Here is a 21,164-nt window from a genome sequence, read left to right on the forward strand (position 1 = left end):
TGTGCAAGGCTCCCATTAATGTTAATGGGAGTTAGAAGGCTGCAGTGAGCAGGAGACTTTCCAGCAGAGTTTGGCTTTACTGCCTATCCCATCTCTTCACTCACAGTTTTACACCTAATGTGTAAATTCCCCAGGCCAGAACAAGGGCTGAACTTGCAAATAGGAATGCACACCTACGGTGAATTCATCTCCCACTTCTGCCCCGAAAGGTGGAGGAGAAGAGAATGCCATTTACTCTGAAATACTCTGAAATGAAAGTTAATTGTTGCAGTTCCATGCCACCAATTTTAGCTGTTGATCACTCTGGAAAATATGGTAGGATTATTTCAAACGGCTGTGAGGTTTCTTTTTGTGACATTCCCTTTTCCCCCAGAATTGCCTAAAATAACTGATTTAAGTCAGTTATTTTGATCATCTGTGTACAGTGAGTTGTGCTGTCTACTTCCGAGTAGTATACATAGACAAGACAAGGTCTATGGACATCCTTGTTTAGGCTGCTAAAATTCTGACGTGTTGGCGGTGAAAATAGTAACAGTAGAGGAAGTGAACCAGATGCTGGTGTCCTGTGTGACTACTCCTAAGGAGGATATGGGACAACAGACCAAAAATCTGTACGATCAACTCCTGCTCCTACGAAATGTTTCTCATAGGTCTCATGCAAATCTTGAAGATCAAAAGACCGAGAAGAAGCACAGGTCTCTCAGACATATGCCTTTTGTTTCCCAAGCCTACCCTTTGAGGAAACACAGTTGATGGAAAATTTCTGTAAGCCGATCGTAAGAGTTTAATATTTTTTCTGCCAAATAAGACGAGACGTATCTACCTCTGGGCTGGCCCTGATAAATAACCATTTAGTGGTTATAAAGTCAGCAGTGTGAAACATTAGCAAAGTGTTTCTAAAGGGCAGAATTTCTAAGCGCAAAAGCTGTAAGAGATATTCTTTTGTGCTGTGATGTACACTAATGATTGTTTAATAGTGATCAAAATAGACTATAAACTATTATACAGTAATTTTTTTTGTTTGAAACAAGATCATTATGAGTTATACTTTCGATAATTCTAAATCTACACTATTGAGGCTTTAATAAATATTTTATTCAATCTAGAATGCAAATAATGAAATCACTAAACAGTCATCAACCATTAAATCTTTGAAATATGAAGTCCAGCGAAAAGAAGAACAGATGCGGGAACTACAGGAAAAGTAGGTTCACTTTGCTTCTCCATTGTGTCTGGTTCCCCCCAGTGGCAGAAATGTAATTACTTAACAGAATTTTGGATCAAGTAGAGACATTTTTCTGGAAGTGATATTTTCCATCCAGTTTCTTTTTTTCCTTTATGATGCCTATTTCAAACTATTGCAGCAGTCCATGCTGATGACTTTAAAAGCAAAAGACAAAAACTGATGAGTTGTTAACTGACTATAATTTCTGTGTAGCAAAAAGAGTATCAACAGTCACATTTCAGATTGCACAGTAGGCTTGCTTATCCCTTGATGTAAATCTAAATGATTGCCTCACCCTAGCTAAAAGCAGTCTTTCAAATACAAATGCCTAAGGGCTTAAAGACAAGTCAAGGTTTAGATGCTTAAACAGGATTAAATCTCCAGTTTTACATCTGTAAAAGGTGCAAAAGGGCAGTTAGGCTTATTCATTTTTATGTTTGTTAACTCTGCAACCCTATTCCTGTTTACTCAGAAATACATCCCATTGTATTCAGTAGGGCTGACTCCCAGCTAAGTGTTTATTATAGGATTGCAGTTTTAACTCTGAAAAACATTAACTTTGAAAACCACATCTCATTTATTTTACATACATAACACTGTATTTTAACTATGCTGGTTTATTCCAGAAGTGCATACTATAGATTTGTAGATTGATTATCTAGTCAAATATTAAAGTCACAGAAACACCTCCAAATGAGTAAACCTGTTACCTACTAATGTGTGATCTTGGAAATTAAAAATATTTTATTGACGTGGTTCCTTCACCTTTAAGATGGGAGTATGTTTAAAATACATTCATGGAATGCATATTTCATTGATTAATGCCTTAAGATGCACCTAAAGAACCCAGCACCTCCATTTTTTTAGATTTTAGATAAGACTGTGCCCTACCATTATTTTATATAGTAAATACTGAATGTGCTTTGCTGGAGGTGATCTACTTGATTTCTCCCAGTACACTGTTAGGTGACCATTGAAATGTAAATTCCTTCTATCCTTTTTTATTATGCCATGGTTTTCTTGCTGATTTTATGTGACATGATATCAACAACAATGTATTCTGTATATTCAACAGACTGATTTGATTTATTTGGATAAAGTATTGTGTCCATAAGAAAACAGTTTCAAGTAATAAGGCAATAGGCATCCTGTTTGTCTCACATATCACCCAATCAGCAGTTTTTAAAATTCCTTTGCCACAGATTTGCTACGGAAAAGTTTGCATTTCCTTCAGAGATGCTATGTGTGAAAGCAATGCTGTCTTTGAAATCAGCATATTGATTTTCCACAGATATTACCCACAGACATATTTTAATTCCTTCCTTTTTATTGTTATGAAGCTTTCTACATCCTAAATAAAGGTGTATAATCATGCTGGGCAGTCCACATATTTGCACTTTTAAATTGATACTTTAGTAAATTACATTCTTCCTCTTCTTCACTTTGTCAGCCTACACCAAAATAATGCAATATTCTGCTTTCCCTTTGCTCATAATTGTATGCTCACCTTAGTATGATTAACTGTAGGAAGTGCTGTGTATTTGCATTGCTGGTATAATAATGTTGTGCTTGCAATTCAGAAGTCCACAGAGTTTCAATTTATGTCTTGTATCTTTATATGTGTAGAAAAATGCAATGATTTTCAACTCCTTTGCACTGGCAAAATGTACAAAGATTAGCACTCATCAGAGTCATACATTTTAATTATTCAAAATAAGCACACAGTATTAATGTTTCCTAATTCTGTGGATATTGCATTCCGCCTTATTTGAAGGATTTCTCGAATGGAGAGAGACCTAAGTATGAAAAGAAATTTAATAGAAGATTGGAAGCTGCGCATGAAAGCAAATCAGGAAAAAGAAAAAAGCTTTAATGAAAAACTACAAATTCTTGAAGAAAAGGTATGTCATGTTTTGTGTGTGTTTAATCCCTCCTCCTCCAAAATGAGCATCACATACAAAAATCAAAATATTAACACCGTTGGGGAGGTTTTGTTTGTTTGTTTTTAAAAAAGTGTTGCATTTGTATCCACTTAGAAATGCTATCAGATTTCATTGATTAATTGCAGTAGTCGTGATAATTCCATTCATACATAGAGAGAGCACATTTGTGCTATCTAAACAGTAAAATAATTTAATGTGAGAATGAAAGGTTTGCTGTGTACATATGGTATATAGTGAAGCTGGTTTTTCTTATGCTTGTTAATTTCAAAAAAAATGCAGCTCAAATCCCTGATATGTGAAATATATGTGTTTGTTCTATCTAACATCTAGCAGAAAGAAAAGATTACATTTCAATTAGCTTTATAATAACAGTGACATGTTATCCCTTTTGCTGTTATATATTTAATGATTCCATTTTATGCTATTCTGCAAGTTGTTTTCTCCCTAAATATTTAATGCATTTTGCAGATGCTTAAAGGGACGAGAAGTGAAATTGCGCCTTCCTTACTCTATCTGCCCAGCACCCTTTTATTCCCAGCAAACAGGGCTCACATGGAGGAACCCCTGAGGCTTCACACTGTACAACCTCAGAGCAGAAATAGTTTTCGAGGCGAGCCCTACTTTGATTCTCTTTAAAATCAGGTGCTGGCTGCGTTGCTCTGAAAGTAGCCTGCACCGGCAGCCATTAAGCACTTGTCAGTTCCAGAGAGAACTACTCTCTTGCCCTCCATGTCAGAGATAAGATGTCATTAAGAAATCATCAGCCAAAAAAGGGGGGGGGTGGGGTTGAGAGGAAATCACACCAGGAAGGTGCAAAATGAATCCTTGATTTTGTTTCTGTTTTAGAAAATCAATGTTTTGAAGAGCTGTGATATTAAATCTTGCATGTTTTGATTTCGGGGAGAGAAAGTATCTGCATACCATAGATTGCATAGAACTTGAATACATTTCCTTTACAGTTGTTTGAGAAAGGCTGATCCAAACAAAATCTATAGGTGCTGGATACTAACAGAAGGGTTGTGTGGTTAATATTTGTTTCCATCAAAACCTGAAAGCACTAAATCTCCATGTAGCTATACTTTCTGCATGCTTATATCTGTCTACTTGCTAAATGCTATGAATTTTGTAATAACTACGAACTTGCAGCTCTGTAGCCAGTTATGTGTGAATAAGTTCTATTGATTTCCATGGGATACAGTCCCTGCAGGAACAACTGAAAGAGATCTGCCAGCCTTTTCACCTAAACTGGCAAAAGAAATGTTTACAATTAAACGTAGTTGTTATTTTGGCAAAACGTTTTAGGTTTCCCCTCAAAACGATGCAAATGTTTTCCCTAATAACAGTTATTCTCTGGGTGTTACTTCAGGTAAAGTCATTGACGGAAGATTGTTCAAACAAAAAAACGTCGATTGATTCACTAAAGCAAAGGCTTAATGTAGCTACAAAAGAAAAGGCACAATATGAGCAGATGAATCGCAAAGCTAAGGAGGAGCTGGAGAAAAAGGTACATGGTTACAGATTGTTTTGGATTAAACACAGAATATTTAATTTCTACCTAACCTTTTCATGTACAGTGTTTATTACCAAAAGGAAAAGAGTGGTGAGGTCAGCAACTCTGCATTTTCACTCTACCCATCACTGTATCTCTGTGGTTTTTATTCTCTTGGATTTGGAGCCTTTACAAGATACGAATGTAATGGCAAAATGCATATTTGAAGATGAATTAAATGAATCACAGTATGATGTTCTGTGATATTAGCCTAGGTAATGAAATTCAATATGACCCTGTTTGTAGCACCCTAAAATGGGTTCAGCGGAGCTGCTTTTTTCTGTGCAATTCAAGAAGCAAGGACTGAAACTTCTGGTTGGGGCAGTCAGGGAATATGTGAACATGCTCCTGTGGTGCACACCATCATTATCCTTAGGTCAGGGATGAGAAACCTGTAGGGTCTGGTGTGGGGGGCACTGCTGCTCTCCTGGCTCCCAAACACAGTGTGAGCACAATCTGGCGCTGTTCAGGGCCACAATGGCAATAGTGGCAGATGGGCTTCCCAGCACCACACAGTGCCAAGTTCCCCATGCCTCTCCCCCCCCCCCCACCGGAGAGCACCAACGACATGCAATGTTTGGAAGCTGGGGGAGAAGTGGACTCGTCAGGAATTACAGCTGTCCAACAACATATGAAGGCCCATAGGTTCCCCATCCCTGCTCTACGTAGAAAGCATATCTTTGGCTCTCCATTGGTTTTCTATTCATATTGTTCTTTTAGCCTAGGTAGAGACAGAGGTTTTAAGTGTTGTTCCTGTTCCCACCTTAAAGGTAAAGGGACCCCTGACCATTAGGTCCAGTCATGGCCGACTCTGGGGTTGCGGCGCTCATCTCGCTTTATTGGCCAAGGGAGCTGGCGTACAGCTTCTGGGTCATGTGGCTAGCATGACTAAGCCGCTTCTGGTGAACCAGAGCAGCACATGGAAACGCCGTTTACCTTTCCGCCAGAGCAGTACCTATTTATCTACTTGCACTTTGACGTGCTTTCAAACTGCTAGGTTGGCAGGAGCAGGGAACAAGCAACGGGAGGTCACCCTGTCACAGGGATTTGAACCGCTGACCTTCTGATCAGCAAGCCCTAGGCTCTATGGTTTAACCCACAGCAGCACCTGCATTCCCACCTTACTTATTACCTATTACCTAGTTGGGCTGGCCCAAGGCGTTTTGGCACCTGTGGCAAACCGCACAATGGCACTCCCTCACCAAGGGAGAACGGGTAAGGGAAGATGCATATCAGGAATGGGGGGGGATAAAATTCTACATCTGGAGCAAGGATGGGAGGAGCAAAAGGTCGTTGCAGAGGTGGCATTGGGTGGGGCTTAAGAAGTCCACAAACCCAGGCTCCAAGGAGTGGTAGCAGCAGCAACAGGGGGCAATGAATTCCAGATCTGCTGCTTCTGTGGATCTTGCTGCCTCACCTTGCCTTATGGGTTGGTACCTAGGAAAAGGGGGAAAGAAAGATGGAATGAAGGCCATGTATGAACTCAAAGTTTACTCTTGTCTCCTACTGGGCCAAAAACCCTACATTCGTATTATGGGCAGGTCGTACCCTGAGCCCATATTAGGACAGCAATGGCTTCATTGAGCCCAAGGCCCTCGGTAGAAAATCCACAACTGTGTGATACAGTCCAAAGGAAACAGCACTTAGGTTTAAGCCACTAAGGCTTAACACCAATACATAGATCCTTTCTCTAGTTTGTTTAATCCCAAACAGCTGAGGAAGAATGGTGAGGACATGGGAGAGGGTAACAGGCTGCTCCATTGGGAGAGAGTAAGGTACAAAATCGTTGTAACCTAAAGCAAATCAAGCAAAGGTACCTTTATAGATAGGTGACACTGGAAGAAGACAGCAATGGACATGGTAAAGGAAGCTGAATACAGTTTTAACCTCACGAAATCAGACAAGAACTAAGGATGCCCCACTCTAAGGGTGAAGGAACCAGGTTGTGGTCCCTACAGTGAATCTTCCTAGAAAGGGGACACAATGGACTTTGTGGACTCACTATGTATCCACAAAACTCGCATTCCCTCTCATGGCTTGATTGACTCACTTTAGGGTATTTTGCTCTTGAGTAAAAAGTATACCAATATCATTTTCACGTGGCTTTATTTCAGGAGCTTAAACTCGCCAATCTAGAAGCTAAAATGGCTGAGGCGGAATGTGCCATGACAGAACTCGAAACCACTGCCTCTCAGCAACTTCATGGCTTGGCAAAGCAAAGTGAACAAGCACTCGAAGTACTGCAGAAAAAATTGATGATGTCCAATGACAAGGTGGAAGAGTTCGTTACCTTTGTGAAGGTTCGGTATTTTAAAAAAATTGTCTTTTGGTTTAGTGACATGCCTTAGGTCCGCTTTCCCCAACCTAGTGCCCTCCAGATGTGCCCTCCAGTGCTTAGGGATGACAGAAGTACTGTTCCAACATCTGGAGGGCACTGGGTTGGGGAAGGCTGACCCACACCATACTAATTTAATGCAAATATTCCTGTGGACTCCAGACTTCAGGGTTTTCCTATTGTCCTTCTAGCAGACGGTGAGATGGGCCAATGGTGACATTTCTGCCTCTGCACTTGGGGCATCCACTGTTGCCAGGACAAAGTTTTCTTCTGGCTCAGCATATCCCCAGCATCCAGATCAAGACCCCCCCCCCAGCCCCTGGGACCCTCCCTCAGATTGGTTTCCAGACTGCCATCCCACTCCTCTTCCCCCTATATATGTATATATTAAAAAACACCTCTCCTCATGTGAACAAAGATGGACAAAGCTGTTGTTTCAGTGACTCACCTTTGATGAGTGACTGCCCAATTTCTCCTGAGCACAAAGTGATGTCCAGACAGCACAACCAGACAGGAGATCTGTGAACAGGATGTCCACTGAATTTTGTTTTGCTAATTAGCAGCCCTATTAAGGGAGGGGTATGTATGAAGGTTGGGGGGGAGGGCTTGATTTGGAAGGTGCTGTTTAATCCTTTTCTCCCAGGCAGTTTCTCCAAGGTAAATTTCCTAAAAATTGGTTGTTAGCTGTGCAGGGCAGAAAAAGGCATGTGTAGATGCTGCCCCCCTCCCCCACAGAACTAATAGCAACAGAAGTATCTATGAAGGTGGGTCACAGTAAAGTGAGATAAATGTCATAGGGCTTCTTTTGCTTTGACGTAACCTGTTATGAATCTGGAATAGAACATTCTGTTTTCTCTATCAACATTTTAAATTTAATTTAATAGACCTTTCCAAATAAATGCCATCTCCAAAATATCATAGTTATGTATCCTCCCTCTGTTGAATAGAAGATCACTGCCAAGTTGTCAAGAGCAAAGGTAGCTAAAAAGAAATTGCCAGCAGGAGTGAAATTAATAAAGACTAAATGAAATTAACTTGCTTGCTGACAACCTAACAAGCTAATTACTACTTTGGATAGTAAGTGATAAACACAGTCAAGCACACGGCACCTAAAAACAGCTGAGTAGCTTTCAGAGGAAGAAGATGAAGCACGCTATCTCAAAAGATGTGTCGCTGCATGTATTAAAATGGTCAGGGCACAGTTCTCGTCTGCTAAGCACACCTAGAACTGATGGATTTCATTGGAACTTAAGCACATTTTGCTGTGCTTTGGACTGCGACTGCACAAAATGCAACGGAATGAGCTTATAGTAACAGGACTTTCCTAGATGAGCACAATTTGTGAGAAGTAGACCAAACAAGATTAGGGGAGCATTGCTCCAAAGTTACCATGTCAGAGAAAACACTAATTTTGAAAGTCAAGGACCTCACCACATGCATATATTGATCCCTTCAAACTGAAAACACAGAAATCAACTCCAAGGTCCTGTTCTACATAATAAAATGGTTAGGGAGCCTCCTTGAAACAGCATCCCCAGGACACCTTTCGCATACTGCATCTTGCCCCTGTGGCATCTTCCCCGTAGTATTTTGTATTATCCACTATGTGTGTTTAGGAATGTACCAGTTCCAGAATATCTGTTACTCCTCAACACTGCTTTCTAGTTTTGCATGCTTCTCAGAATCTATTAGGTGGGACGCAGGTGGCGCTGTGGGTTAAAGCCTCAGCGCCTAGGACTTGCCGATCGAAAGGTCGGCGGTTCGAATCCCTGCAGCGGGGTGCGCTCCCGCTGCTCGGTCCCAGCGCCTGCCAACCTAGCAGTTCGAAAGCACCTCCAGGTGCAAGTAGATAAATAGGGACCGCTTACCAGCGGGAAGGTAAACAGCATTTCCGTGTGCAGCTCTGGCTCGCCAGATGCAGCTTTGTCACGCTGGCCACGTGACCCGGAAGTGTCTCCGGACAGCGCTGGCCCCTGGCCTCTTGAGTGAGATTGGCGCACAACCCCTGAGTGTCAAGACTGGCCTGTACGGGCAGGGGTACCTTTACCTTTACCTTACAGAATCTGTATTTTTGGGCATTTCATATCTGTTTACATTTTTAACACGGCACTCATGCATAAACATACCTACCAACTTAGTATAACAATGCATGCAGCACCTGTAGTGCCCGGAAGCTTGCAACCATGATACAGGTGTTTAATCTTTCAGGGGCCACAAGACTCATTGCTTTTCATGCTGCTCTTCTACATTGTATGGATACCTCCTGAGTGATAGCTCAGTTGGTAGATAATGAGACACTTAATCTCAGGGCTGTGGGTTCGAACCCCACACTGGGCAAAAGATTCCTGCATTACAGGCGGTTGGACTAGATGATCCCCGTGGTCCCTTCCAACTCATATGATTCTGTGATCTGCCAGGCCAGAGCCAGCTGCAGGTAGTCATGTGCAGCACTGGTGCAGATCCTCTCTACACTATTCAGATACTGAGCTCTGCTGCATGTTGCTTTAGCAGTATAGAGAATGTTGTAGCATAGGGTTGCCATATTAAAATGCCAATTGAAATGGGAAAATTTGCACCGGGGGGGGGGGGTGTGGAGCTCAACAACTTATGTGTCTGGATTTTTACTTCTTGAAATATGGCAACCCTATTGGAGCATAGAATGCTCTTGTTCAAGGTTCTAGCCTTGCACAACCCTTTCCCCAGGGTTGTTTGATTACAAACAAGGCTTACATCTCTCTCCCAATCTTGGCACAAAAAAATAATAGCCAGTTAGCATTCCATACCTACCAAGCCTGCTGAATCCTAACTAAGCTGTTTTTGTGCCTTTTCATCCTTTCGTTTCCCCTCGCTTTTATTTCTGCAGATGTGTTCCTGCCTTCCATTTGTGTGGTGTCATTTTGCCTACATACAAATCCACCCTCATAGAATGAGTTTTCTATTAGTATATAGCAGGTTGATTGGGATCTACTGGGAGATCTTCAGGTGATTTGAGGTTGATCATCTGGGATTTCTGGCTCCCATTTGTTTAACAATGGCAACATGTCAAATGACTTCCCAACGCCTTAGATTATACTCTTGAAATGCTGTTATATGGTTACACCATTACATGGTTAACCGTTGCAAGGAATCAGTGGCTTCACACATTTTGTCATTTGTGAGGACTGCCTTTTTCTACATATTTGTGACAATCTTAAAACGTACACAGTTACAAACCTCATAATAAACAAAACCCAGGTCAATATGCATTTGATAGAATAATTTTGTTGAAAACTGTTAATCTATTGTGCCTGGTAGATAAATTGCAAGGAAACAAAGATGTGGTCTGGAAATCAGATATTGATGATGAGCAGAGCAGCCATTATTGACTTGAATTCACCTAGTTGCTAAATATTTATGCAAGGAGAGTCCTCTGAAACCCATTTTTAAGCACAGTGTGTTACCGAAAAATAACAGCTGAGATTCTTCCTCGGGTATCAGTAGCACTATATACTGCATGTAAAAACTACTTCTTAAGCATTTCCCACTAAAACCACACATAGGGAAATTAAGTTAGCACAATGAGGCAGTACCTGTGCCCCTCCCCCTGGCACACCTCCTTCTTTGAAGTATACTCTGTGCCATCTCTACCCTCTCCCTCTAGGAAACTGCCAATTTTTCTTCTATTCTCGCCCTGCTCTTCCCTTTTCCACTTTGATATGTCTCTCCCTCCTGTATCGGCCCTTATTATGAGACGGCTGTATCTTCAAGTGAATGACAGAGACCCTTTTCACACATTCTGCATTTGAAGTGTACACCAGGCATACAAACGTACCTTGGCTTTTGACCTTCAGCACTGTAAGGGCTGCATCAGTACAAAACACGGTACCATTTCTCGGTTTGATCGTAATTTGCATTATGCCTTTACTTTGCATTATAGATCTTGCTCACTGTAGACACTGCTGCCCTTTTCTCTGCTACAACACGCTCAGTTCAGCTGCCTGCCACCCCAGTCCTACAGATAAGAGTATGTGTCCCCAGGTTATTGGCCAAGCAGCTGTCCATATTGCTTTCACCTTTTCTCTCTCTTCATTTGAGTGATCTGATCCGTGTGTTCACAGTACTGTCAACCCCCAAAGCCTTCAGCCTTGAGTTACTTTCAGCCATCATATTTATCTACAGGAAACTTGGATTCTTGTCAGCTATGTCTGCACCAGTAGATACGTTTGGGAGATTTTGAACTTGAGGGGGAATACTGGAGAATATGGGATGTGTGAAAGGCTTTCTTTAAAAAAATGAAAACTTGTTTGATGGTAATTTCAATCATATATCTCCTTTAAGGATGTGGGATGTTTTCATCTACATGTTCATATCAGTTTTGGTATTTATAGCAGAAGCCTAATTTAACATATTTATACTGTATGATTGGTGGAAATAAAGCAGCTTTTGTTTTACAAGTGGAGGGCTTCATATTGGTATTTAATATCAGCAGATACTGCAGAAATGCCACAAATACTCCACCATTTAATTAACAAGCTGAATTTTTCATACTTTATAGATCTTGATTTAATTATTGCTCTGGGACTACATTCATGCAATCTGAAATATGTCTACTCAGAGTAAGCCCCACTGAGTTCAGTGGGACCTATTTCCAGGGAAAATGTTTAGGACCAGAGCCCTAGAACTATGTGAGTAATACACTGGTTAAATAGGATGTAGCCTGATGATAACTAAGATTTCCTGGCTTCTCTACTGTGACTGGATAGATGTTATAATATAATTTTGGTTGGAAGCACCATTCCTTGTATATTAAAGCTTTTGGTCGCAGGAAACAAGCTTAATGTCAGAGCAGTTTGAAAGCAAAGACTGAACTTTTTGGTCCATTTTAGCTCAATCTTACAGTTGTAATTTTAGTTCAGATTTGGAAAAAAAATCCCGTATGATGCATTTGCACCATTGTCGCCAGGCAGTGAGCTTGCCAGTCTGTGGACATCCATAATATGTGTGATAACAAAATAAATCAGAATAGTTTTTAATTTAAACACTTTCATATGTGCTAGAACAGCCTTCCGCACACTGCTGTCCGTGGTGCTATAGTTCAAACATGTGAAGGTCAATAGGCTGGCTTCTTTAGAAGACTACCGCAAGTGGCTCATGGGAGCATTTTCACGACGCCTCTGGAAAATCTTGATGTATATGATTCGCTGACTATTTTCTATTCACCAGGCTTCCGTTTGGTGGCAGGTCAGGCGCCAATGCTTGTATTAAGAAACAGCCACAGTAGATGGTTCTGAGAAGAAATTGGTGATTAAATTAATTCTCCATCAGGATTACTCTTCAGATGGGATTTAGGCAAATTGAATCAGAAGCCTGGATGGTGACAGTGAATATCTATTAGAGTGCAAGGGGAAAATAATAGGCTATCTGGATTTTAATGAATGAAGTGAATATCTGAATTCTCGCTGTTTCGCGTTAGCATATGGTAAGAAATACTACAGTACACCAGGAGCTATAATGTAGATGCTGGACAGACTCTGTATCGCTCCAGATGAAAAATTGAAAACTTCTGGTGTGCTGGAAATTAGGCTCCATTTATGATTTGGACACAGATAGCACATTTCCTTGGAGGTTTCAATATTACAGTATAAAAACTGTGTCTGGATACCACTGTATTTATAATCTTTGAAAATCTTTCAGCCTATGTTGAAATTTAGAATATATATATAGAGAGAGAGAGAGAGCGCGCGCGCGCGCAGCCAAATGGCAGTGGGCAGCATCTTTCCAGCAGCTGCTCATATAATTCTGAAAAGGCAAGTGTCTATAGACCTGATTCACATAACTAATATAGAAGCACATTTCGTTTTAAAGAGTTACTGCAGTATAGCAGTGTAGTGTGCTGATCCAGAGCTGGTATAGGGAAATTATTTGTTCTTGCTCTTGAAATGCCTTTTGGGTACAATCCCATAGTTATTTCCATACAGTATATGATAGATGTTCAAGATTGTTTTGGCAAGAGGGCAAGTACATAGAACCTGCAACCAATTCTATTTTGGCAAAAGAAAATATGGAAATCTCTTCAAGGAGATGCTTTCTCCTGCTGATTGTGAAGACAGAGACTGTTCTATACTGTGAAGTTCAGGTCTACTAAATCACCACCATATCTGTCATCCACAGGTCAGGAAAATGTCTAGGCAGGGGGGACATATGATACTGGGTCCATAACCTAAAGGGGGATCCCCATAAGTGGTCTTGAGAGGGGCATCACAAGGCACTGGCTCAAACTCAGGGTTTTGAAATTTTCTTATGGGTCAACATGGCTACCTTTAATTTTTGAATCTTTTCTTTTTCTGGCTCTCAGGGATGAAAAAACATAATTTGGTCAATGTCAGGGAACTGCCATCAGTTCAGGGGCGAGAGGGGAAAAGCCGGATGGATTACAGAGAGCCCCCGAAGATCGTGGGAAGCAGCACTTCCTCAGCGGAGGAAGGTAGCCCCGCCTCTAGTGGAGAGGAGATGCAGGGGATGGAGGAGGAAAGGCGGTGCCAGGACACCTTGCCGGAGCAAAGCGGGGAGGAGGGAGGTCCCCCGTTACCCAAGTCTTCCTTGTGCAGAAAGCTTCCGTGCAGAGAGGGCAGGCGCAGACTGGGCGTCAAGAAACTACTCTGCTGGGGAAGGTTTAAGGACTGCCCACTCTCAGATTCTGCCAGTAAATGAGCAAGACACGGAATACAGGCGCTCTGCATTCTAAAGGTTTTTATCACTAATAAGAAAGCTTTAGAACACACTTCTGAGACATATTGCCTGATTGCTCTCGAGCAACCAACCGATACCTCTAACAGTCAACATTTCCAGAATTACAGATAGGATATATAACATTTTTAAAATGTATCCATGGGCTTTGTGATAAGATTTCTTATTTTACTCAGTGGTATAGTTCAGCAAACTTACATTACAGGGTGTGTCCAAAATGTGGTGAATTTTGACAATACCAGCTGAATTTTGTGAAATCTTGACGCTAGTTATTTACTTCACGGTTTTTTGGGCATACCCATGCTAATCCTGACAGAAAGATATAGGTAACTACCAGCATTAAGCATTGGATCTCTAGTCCTAGTCATTCAATCCCCCCCCTGTGATTACCAACATTTGAGGGGGAGATTAGGGACAGTGGCTCCTCCCACACTTTTCCATTGGTGTCCCTGCAACACACACACACGCCCCTCTTCTGCAGCCTGCTCTACCCAGGTGAGCTTCCTGCACAGTTAAGAACCCTGGAAGACCAGGGGGGAAACCACAGTTTTAATTCTTGAACTTCTTGCATGTTCTGTTGCTGATTTGGTCATCTTTCTGGTTTTTTTTGAAATTGTAAATCACCCTGAATATTATTATTATTCAGGAAGACGGCCTAGACATTAAAAAACCCCCCAGTATTTTCATGTATCTTTCTGAATATTATGCTGCTGAAGCTCTGGAACTGAGTAGTGTCAGGCTTAAGCATGCTTCAGTTCAAAGCACCCAGAACCATTTGCAAAACTGGATTAGGTTTTACCAACTGCACTGGCTCCCGGTGGAGTACAGGGTCAGGTGCTGGTTTGGACCTTTAAAGCCCTATGCGACCTAGGACCCTCGTACCTACGGGACCACCTCTCTTGGTATGCCCCATGCAGGACCTTAAGGTCCATAAATAGCAACACTTTGGAGGTCCCAGGTCGCAAGGTGGTTAGATTGGTCTCAACTAGGGCCAGAGCCTTTTCAGCACTGGCCCCGACTTGGTGGAACGCTCAGGACCAGGGCCCTGCGGGATTTGACATCTTTCCGCAGGGCCTGCAAGACAGAGCTGTTCCGCCTAGCCTTCGGCTTAGACTCACTCTGACGCCTTATTTGGGTTTTGGCATATAAATTTTCCTTTGGCTTTTTTGCTGGCCCATGTAGCTAGCATGGATAGCTGGCTCTGGTGAATATCTGATGTTCCCTCCCTTTATGGTCTTGATTTATGGGCTACTACTAAAATGAGGCTGCATTTTAAGCCGTATTTTAATTAACTTTTTTTCTATTAGGGTTATTGTAATTTATATTTGGTGTTAGCTGCCCAGAGCCCGGCCCTGGCCGGGGAGGGTGGGATATAAATAACTTTTAAAAATTATTTATTTATTTATTTATTTATTTTCACATATTTTTGTTGAGTCTTTAGTTTTATGTCTTACTAAGATTGCAAAACCTTTGTCATTCATCTGTAACCTGGCGGGGGATAGTATATAGCTATACAGATACTCCGCTGCTTGCAGTACCAACAGTTTTAGTGCTGTTCTCCAAGCACTGAACAAGACTAGTGGTTCTTAATTTCTTATTTGCCAGTAGATCAAAGCTCAGACTGACAAAGCTGAACAAAAATGTTAGCGGACTTTAGCTAATGCTCAAAATGTATTTTCTGAGAGAATATCAAATAAGGTCAGTAAAAGTGTGACCTTTATTTCTAGGTCTTTGAGGACATTTAAGATTCCTGGGAGCTGAAATGCTTTAAGGAAAGTTTCATGGGTACTGACTACAGTAGAAATATGCTCAAAATCTAAATGTAGAGGTTTTGAGTTAGATTCTAGAGTTTGAGAGGTACTGCTTTGTTTACCAGTGAAATGCATAACTGTAGGTTCCTGGTACTTATACCAGGCCTGACCAAACCAAAGGCTCCACATTGCCTGCCAACCAGAGGGTTCTTTTCCTCTAACCTTCTCTTCTGGATTTAAGAAGAACTCTGAGATCTGAGGGTACACAGCCTCAGGCTAAGGTCCCAGCCTCAGTTTGAGTTCAAATTTCAAGCCCTGGTGTCCCTTTGGGATCCTCATTACAGGTTTTTTTTTGGGGGGGGGGGGGAATAGAAATTGAAATATACAGCCTATACCCTCAACATGCCCCTATATCCACAAAATGATATCCTCTCATTTATCAATGCATGCATGAGCAAAAAAATAAATCAAAGATGTTTCATCCAGGCCTACAAGTGTCTCCGAGACAAGAGACTATGTTAAAATAAATGAAGAGATTTCCATTAGTTTTCCATGAATTTATCACAACACTGCCTTGCTCTTTTCGTTTGCTGATCTTCGTTTTCTGCTGTCTTTTGTCTTCTTCAGCCCATAGTGAACTGCTGACAAACTGCAAAAATATCAAAGAAATAAGCTGTTCTCAAGACGTAGTAAGAAAATTACCATAGGAGTAGTCTTTTGTAACTATTGATTTCAGATTACCCAAATCTCAGATTGTGAAATGAGTAAAGGGAAATAAGAAATGGATTTTCAGAATTAGAGAAATCTCTTTAGATATGTTTCAAATAGGTTTACAACTCCTCCCTGAAGAACATGTTTTGAATAAACCAAAGGCTTGAAATTAGAGTGCTTTACTCAGCACACCAGTAACCATGCTTCATAATACTGTAATCAATTTTATATGTGGTTCCATGCTTTGTACAAGGGAGGCATTCATTCCGTTTTTTCTGTACACATACATTATTAGGGAAGAAAATGTACTGAGCAAAAAAGCCCGTTAGTCTGTGTTCTAAACTCCATGGTTCAAATCAATGGTGGTTTGGCAACTGGGTCCTTCCCTGGGGCTCACACTCCTTCCCTCTTTCCCTTGTGTTTGGGTTTCCTCTTCCACTTCCTGATTTTTGCTACCCATATTTTGCTGCCACATCTGAGCTGGCAAATTGTAAGTTTGTAAACTCGTTTCAAAATCATTATTTGAAGACATTGTGCTAATTCTACTTTGCCAATGTAGATGTCATGGCAAGCTATGACTGGCGAAAACATAAGACATGGAAATGGGAGGTAATGAGTCAATGGACGCTCCCAATCACCAAACTCTGATTTGGCACCCAAGTGGAGAACTTCATTGATTAATCCTTGTTTGTTTCATGCACCTAAGGTCAATCCTAAGGTCAGTGAGCAAATAGCACCATCCTAACTTTGTATAGTTTACAAATTTTGTGTACCACTCATATTCTACATGTCACATCTTTATCTTATTCTGAATCTTATCTTAATCTGCATGGTCAGTCATTTTAGTGGCTAACAGTATAGCCAGTGATTCTCTGTGGCTCTTTTATGAAACCACTGGGAAATGAAGCCAAATGGATGGGTGCCTATGAGGTTTTCCCCCTAAAATGTCCAGTTTGGTTCTTTTCAATAATAATAAAAAATGTCTGTAGAATGACCACCTACTACGTGTGGCAGGAAATAAAAATTAGTGTAGTTCTCTTGAGTTTTTCCAGCTTCAGGCTGAGTTCCCATCTTCTCCCCCTCTATCCCAAGAGTGACATTTAGAGTGAGTGTCACCCCCTCCCTTATTATAGACCGCAAACAATTATTATCATCTTACTTTTGGCTGTCTCACAGCATCCATAAATAAAGTGATTACTGTTATAAACAGTGCTAAGTGTATGCATGTCAAAAGCTCTTGCTATTATTTATTTTTATTTATTTTTTTGCAACTAGTGCTCTGTTGAAATTGGACCATCCAGCAGAGAACAACCAGTCTGAAAATGTACTAGGAAACTTGCCTCAAAGGGCACCTTCCATTTGGCTCTTGAAAGCAGTAGAGAGCACAACTGCTAATGGCCAGAGTGGCAATACAGATGTTTTCAGTGGTATTCCCCTTAATGTTACTCAGAGTAGACCCACTGAAATTAACAAGCATGGCTAATTTGCATCAGTTAATGCCAATGGGTTTACTCTGAGCAATACGTAATGGAACACCATCCTTTATGACACATTAAACATGAATGCATGCAGGAACAAAGATTTGGAACTTGGTTACTCTCTGAAATATGAAATGGTGCATTTCAGTGGTGCTCCATCCTGTGGGTTCTGTTAGTAGTCCCCCTCATAAGCCTGTTTTTCTGTCATGTGTAGCAATGCAGACACTCGACTGGCAATGTTGATGGTCGTGTTTTTCTTAGCCATGGCTACTCTTGGAACCAGGGGAGCCATCTTGCCCTCAGGAATGTGGGTTCCCGCTGTCGTAACACGAACGTGTGATGTGACAAGCACATGCCAGCACGTAGTGCATGCGATATCGCATGTTCGCCTTGCGGCAGTCGTTCCTCTTCCTCCTACGCTCCACAGCCAGTGAAGCACCCTTTTCTGTGGAGAGGGGCTCACACTTGGAGGCAGAGAGGCTCTGTTTCAGCGTCTAAGCCCCTAACCCAGAAATGGTGCCTCACTGGCTAGCTGTGCAGGGCAGAGCTGAACAGCTTCTCTCTCTGAGGCAGTGCCACTGCCACCTGCTGGCTTTGCTCCTTGACTTTGTGGGTGCCCAACCCTCACAATTATATTATTGTGGGTGCCCAAGCACCCACGGCCCCCTGCAGTTGGCTCCTGTGCTTGGAACTATGCTCCAGAAGGCCACCAAGCTGTTCCTGTGCTCATTGATTGTCATCAGCTTTACCTAGGATGGAGGTTGGAGACTGACACATTTATTTAAAAAAGAAAAAGAAATCACAGATAGCAAATGTAGTCTGCTATCTTGCACAGTTATTTATATATTTATTTCAAGAAAGTGTATACCCCTCCATATCAGCCACATTCTCAGAGCTGTTTACAATTGAATTAGTGGGAAACTGCTGGATGTTCACTGAATTATTGAGTGTGGTGACTCCCCTTTCTCTATTCTACCATATTCTTCCACCTTTCTGCTTAAATCTTTTTCATAAACCACTTACTCGTTCTTTAATCAGACTTTGGCTCTCATTTGCTGCCAATGCTAAGCCATTGCTTTCAGCTGACAGATAATACTTTTGTTTTGATCATGTCTGAATGCCAGCTGTTTAAGGCCGACTGAATATTTCAGGTGTGATCTCTCTAAAGCTGCGCAGAAATTTGCCGTTATTTATGTAGTTCTCTCTCTTTTCCATCAAACCAGTATGAGCTAGTGCTGCTGGTGAAACTGTTTGATCATTCCCTTACATACTCAGCATTGAACTTATTAGCTACTTAAGAAGGATTGGGTTGGTGAGTTTTCACAGGGGGAATTCTATCTTCTGTAGTACTCTAGTGGGAAAATAGATCACGAGCCTCTAAAACATATGTGCGCCTCCATTGTAAAAACTTCAAGCTCTTTGCCATTTAATTATTTGCTACCAAAATTAAAAACATATTCAAAACTGCAATGCTTCCCTTGTGGCACTGATGGTCGGGGAACACTAGGGATAGTTTTACCGTTACCATGAGAATCCAGCACAGGGGAAAACAAAAACATCAGTGGAGTACGAGTTATTAAAGTCCTGCCTGCTGATTAGCCATTTGGGCTGCAATCCAGTATTCAGTTAGAGGTGCTTAAGAACAATTGAAATCAATGTGCTGGATTGCAGCATTGCCCTCCAGTGCTATAGATCTAGCAACAGAAGCAACATTATGCATCTCTTTATCCCTGGAGGCAAATCCTCTCTCTATTTCTTACTTTCAGTGTTGGAGGCTGGAAGTTTGCAGTGCAGCCTTGATGGTGTTGATGGGCCCAGAAGGCCCATAGCATGTAGTGAATTGTAACGGGACCATACCTTTGCCCCTCATTCTATCCCAGACAGTGCTACCCGAAGAATAAATAGTGTCCTTATTTCCTAGGGACAGTCCTGGATTTACGGAAGCTGCTCTGGTTTCTGATTTGATCCTGGAAAGTCCCACTTTTCCTTAGGACGTCCCTATTTTCATCGGAGAAATGTTGGAGGATATGGAGTTATGCGGCCCCCAAGCCAAGGCAATAAGTAACTACTGGTATACATCCTTAAGAAGACATCTGAAGGCACTCATGTATAGGGAAGGATTTTTTAAATGCTTAATGTTTTATTATGCTTTTATATATGTTGGAAGCTGCCCAGAGTGGCTGGGGCAATCCAGTCAGATTGGTGGGGTAGAAGAAGAAGAAGAAAAAGAAGAAGTAGTCCCTATTTTCATCAGAGAAGGGTTGGAGGGTATGAAATAACATATTACTCTCACCAGGAAGCCAATCTACTCTGGACTGGTTTTGAGGGTTTGTTTCTGGTATTGGGCCTGTCTCAGCTTATGAAGGACCCAATTCATATGACGAGACACAACCTTGACCTGGTCTTTGTTACAAACCAAGGATCTGTTGGTCACTGGTTTGTTGGTCAGTGGATTGTAATAAGCCCATTGTCAGGGTGGACCATTCCCTGGTGGGATTTGGAGTGTCACTGGCAAGGGGGTTGCATCCCTGGAGTCTTAATGAAATCCAGTGGACTCCTGATTGCTCAGCTGGACTTCCTTGATGGCATGCTGCTGAAGACCTGGACTCCCTGTGAAATGGTGGTATTGGAGATGGAAAGGAATAGATACTGGAATCTGCCATGCCTGTACCAGAAGGTAGTCTAATAGAGATAGATGCTAGAGATGTAATGCTGAAAAGCGCTTGTTGAGGCATATGATGTGGCTGTATCCAGTGTGCTATATACTTTTTGGTCTGAAGCTGTCCATATGTTTGTGACTTCCATGTCCCTTTTTCATCTTGCTTTGTTTTTCGTATTGGAGTGGTAAAATTTAATGATGGCTAAGGACTATGATCAGTGATCTTCTTGTTACATGTGTTCTTCCCTTTTTGTCGCCTGAATTTTTAACTTTATTTCAAAATAAATTCCATGTTGTTGTTGTTGTTGTTTTTGTTTACTCATGAACAACTGTATGAATCTTATCACTAATAGAAGCTTGCTCCAATGAGGCAACATCTGGAATTTGATGCGCATGTTTATGATGCATTATCTTTTCTTAGGTGCTATTGCAGGTTTTAGGCTGCAAATCTTTTTAAATGGGAGTAAATCCTAACTAACTCAATTGAACTCATCCTATTGAATGAGTAGGTATGCACCGTTAACCCCGTTGTGGAACCAAAGTTTAATATCTAGAGCAAAACACGGGTCTAATATTCAGGCAAATTCAAAAGAGGATAACAGCTGTGGCAGCTTTTGGGGACTGTAGGCAGGGTTTTATTATTATTAACTTAATTACCTCATGTGGTTTCTCATGTTGAGGTTCTTTTAAAACAATAAATAGGGTGGTTTATTTGTAGAACTGTCTTGTTTAGCACATCAAACTTTGTCTAAAGTCAATCCAGAATTCTGCTCTGTTCTATTCTAGG

General features: G+C 41.4%; 1 protein-coding gene across 3 annotated transcripts in view; it reads left to right on the forward strand.

The window, feature by feature from the left end:
• The window catches only part of CNTLN (centlein), a 174,041-nt gene that overhangs the window by 139,068 nt on the left and 13,809 nt on the right, over positions 1 to 21,164 (forward strand). For all 3 annotated transcript variants that reach the window (XR_014559314.1, XM_083718417.1, XM_083718416.1), the window contains 4 exons: positions 1,107 to 1,204; positions 3,000 to 3,126; positions 4,535 to 4,672; positions 6,832 to 7,017. Coding sequence is in view for 2 of the 3 variants with exons in the window: in XM_083718417.1 (XP_083574543.1) it covers positions 1,107 to 1,204; positions 3,000 to 3,126; positions 4,535 to 4,672; positions 6,832 to 7,017 (549 nt within the window). In the remaining variant the exon portion in view is untranslated. The remainder of the gene's footprint in view (positions 1 to 1,106; positions 1,205 to 2,999; positions 3,127 to 4,534; positions 4,673 to 6,831; positions 7,018 to 21,164) is intronic.

The sequence above is a fragment of the Podarcis gaigeae genome (genome assembly GCF_964106915.1).
Source record: "Podarcis gaigeae genome assembly, chromosome: 17".
Lineage (NCBI taxonomy): Eukaryota > Metazoa > Chordata > Lepidosauria > Squamata > Lacertidae > Podarcis > Podarcis gaigeae.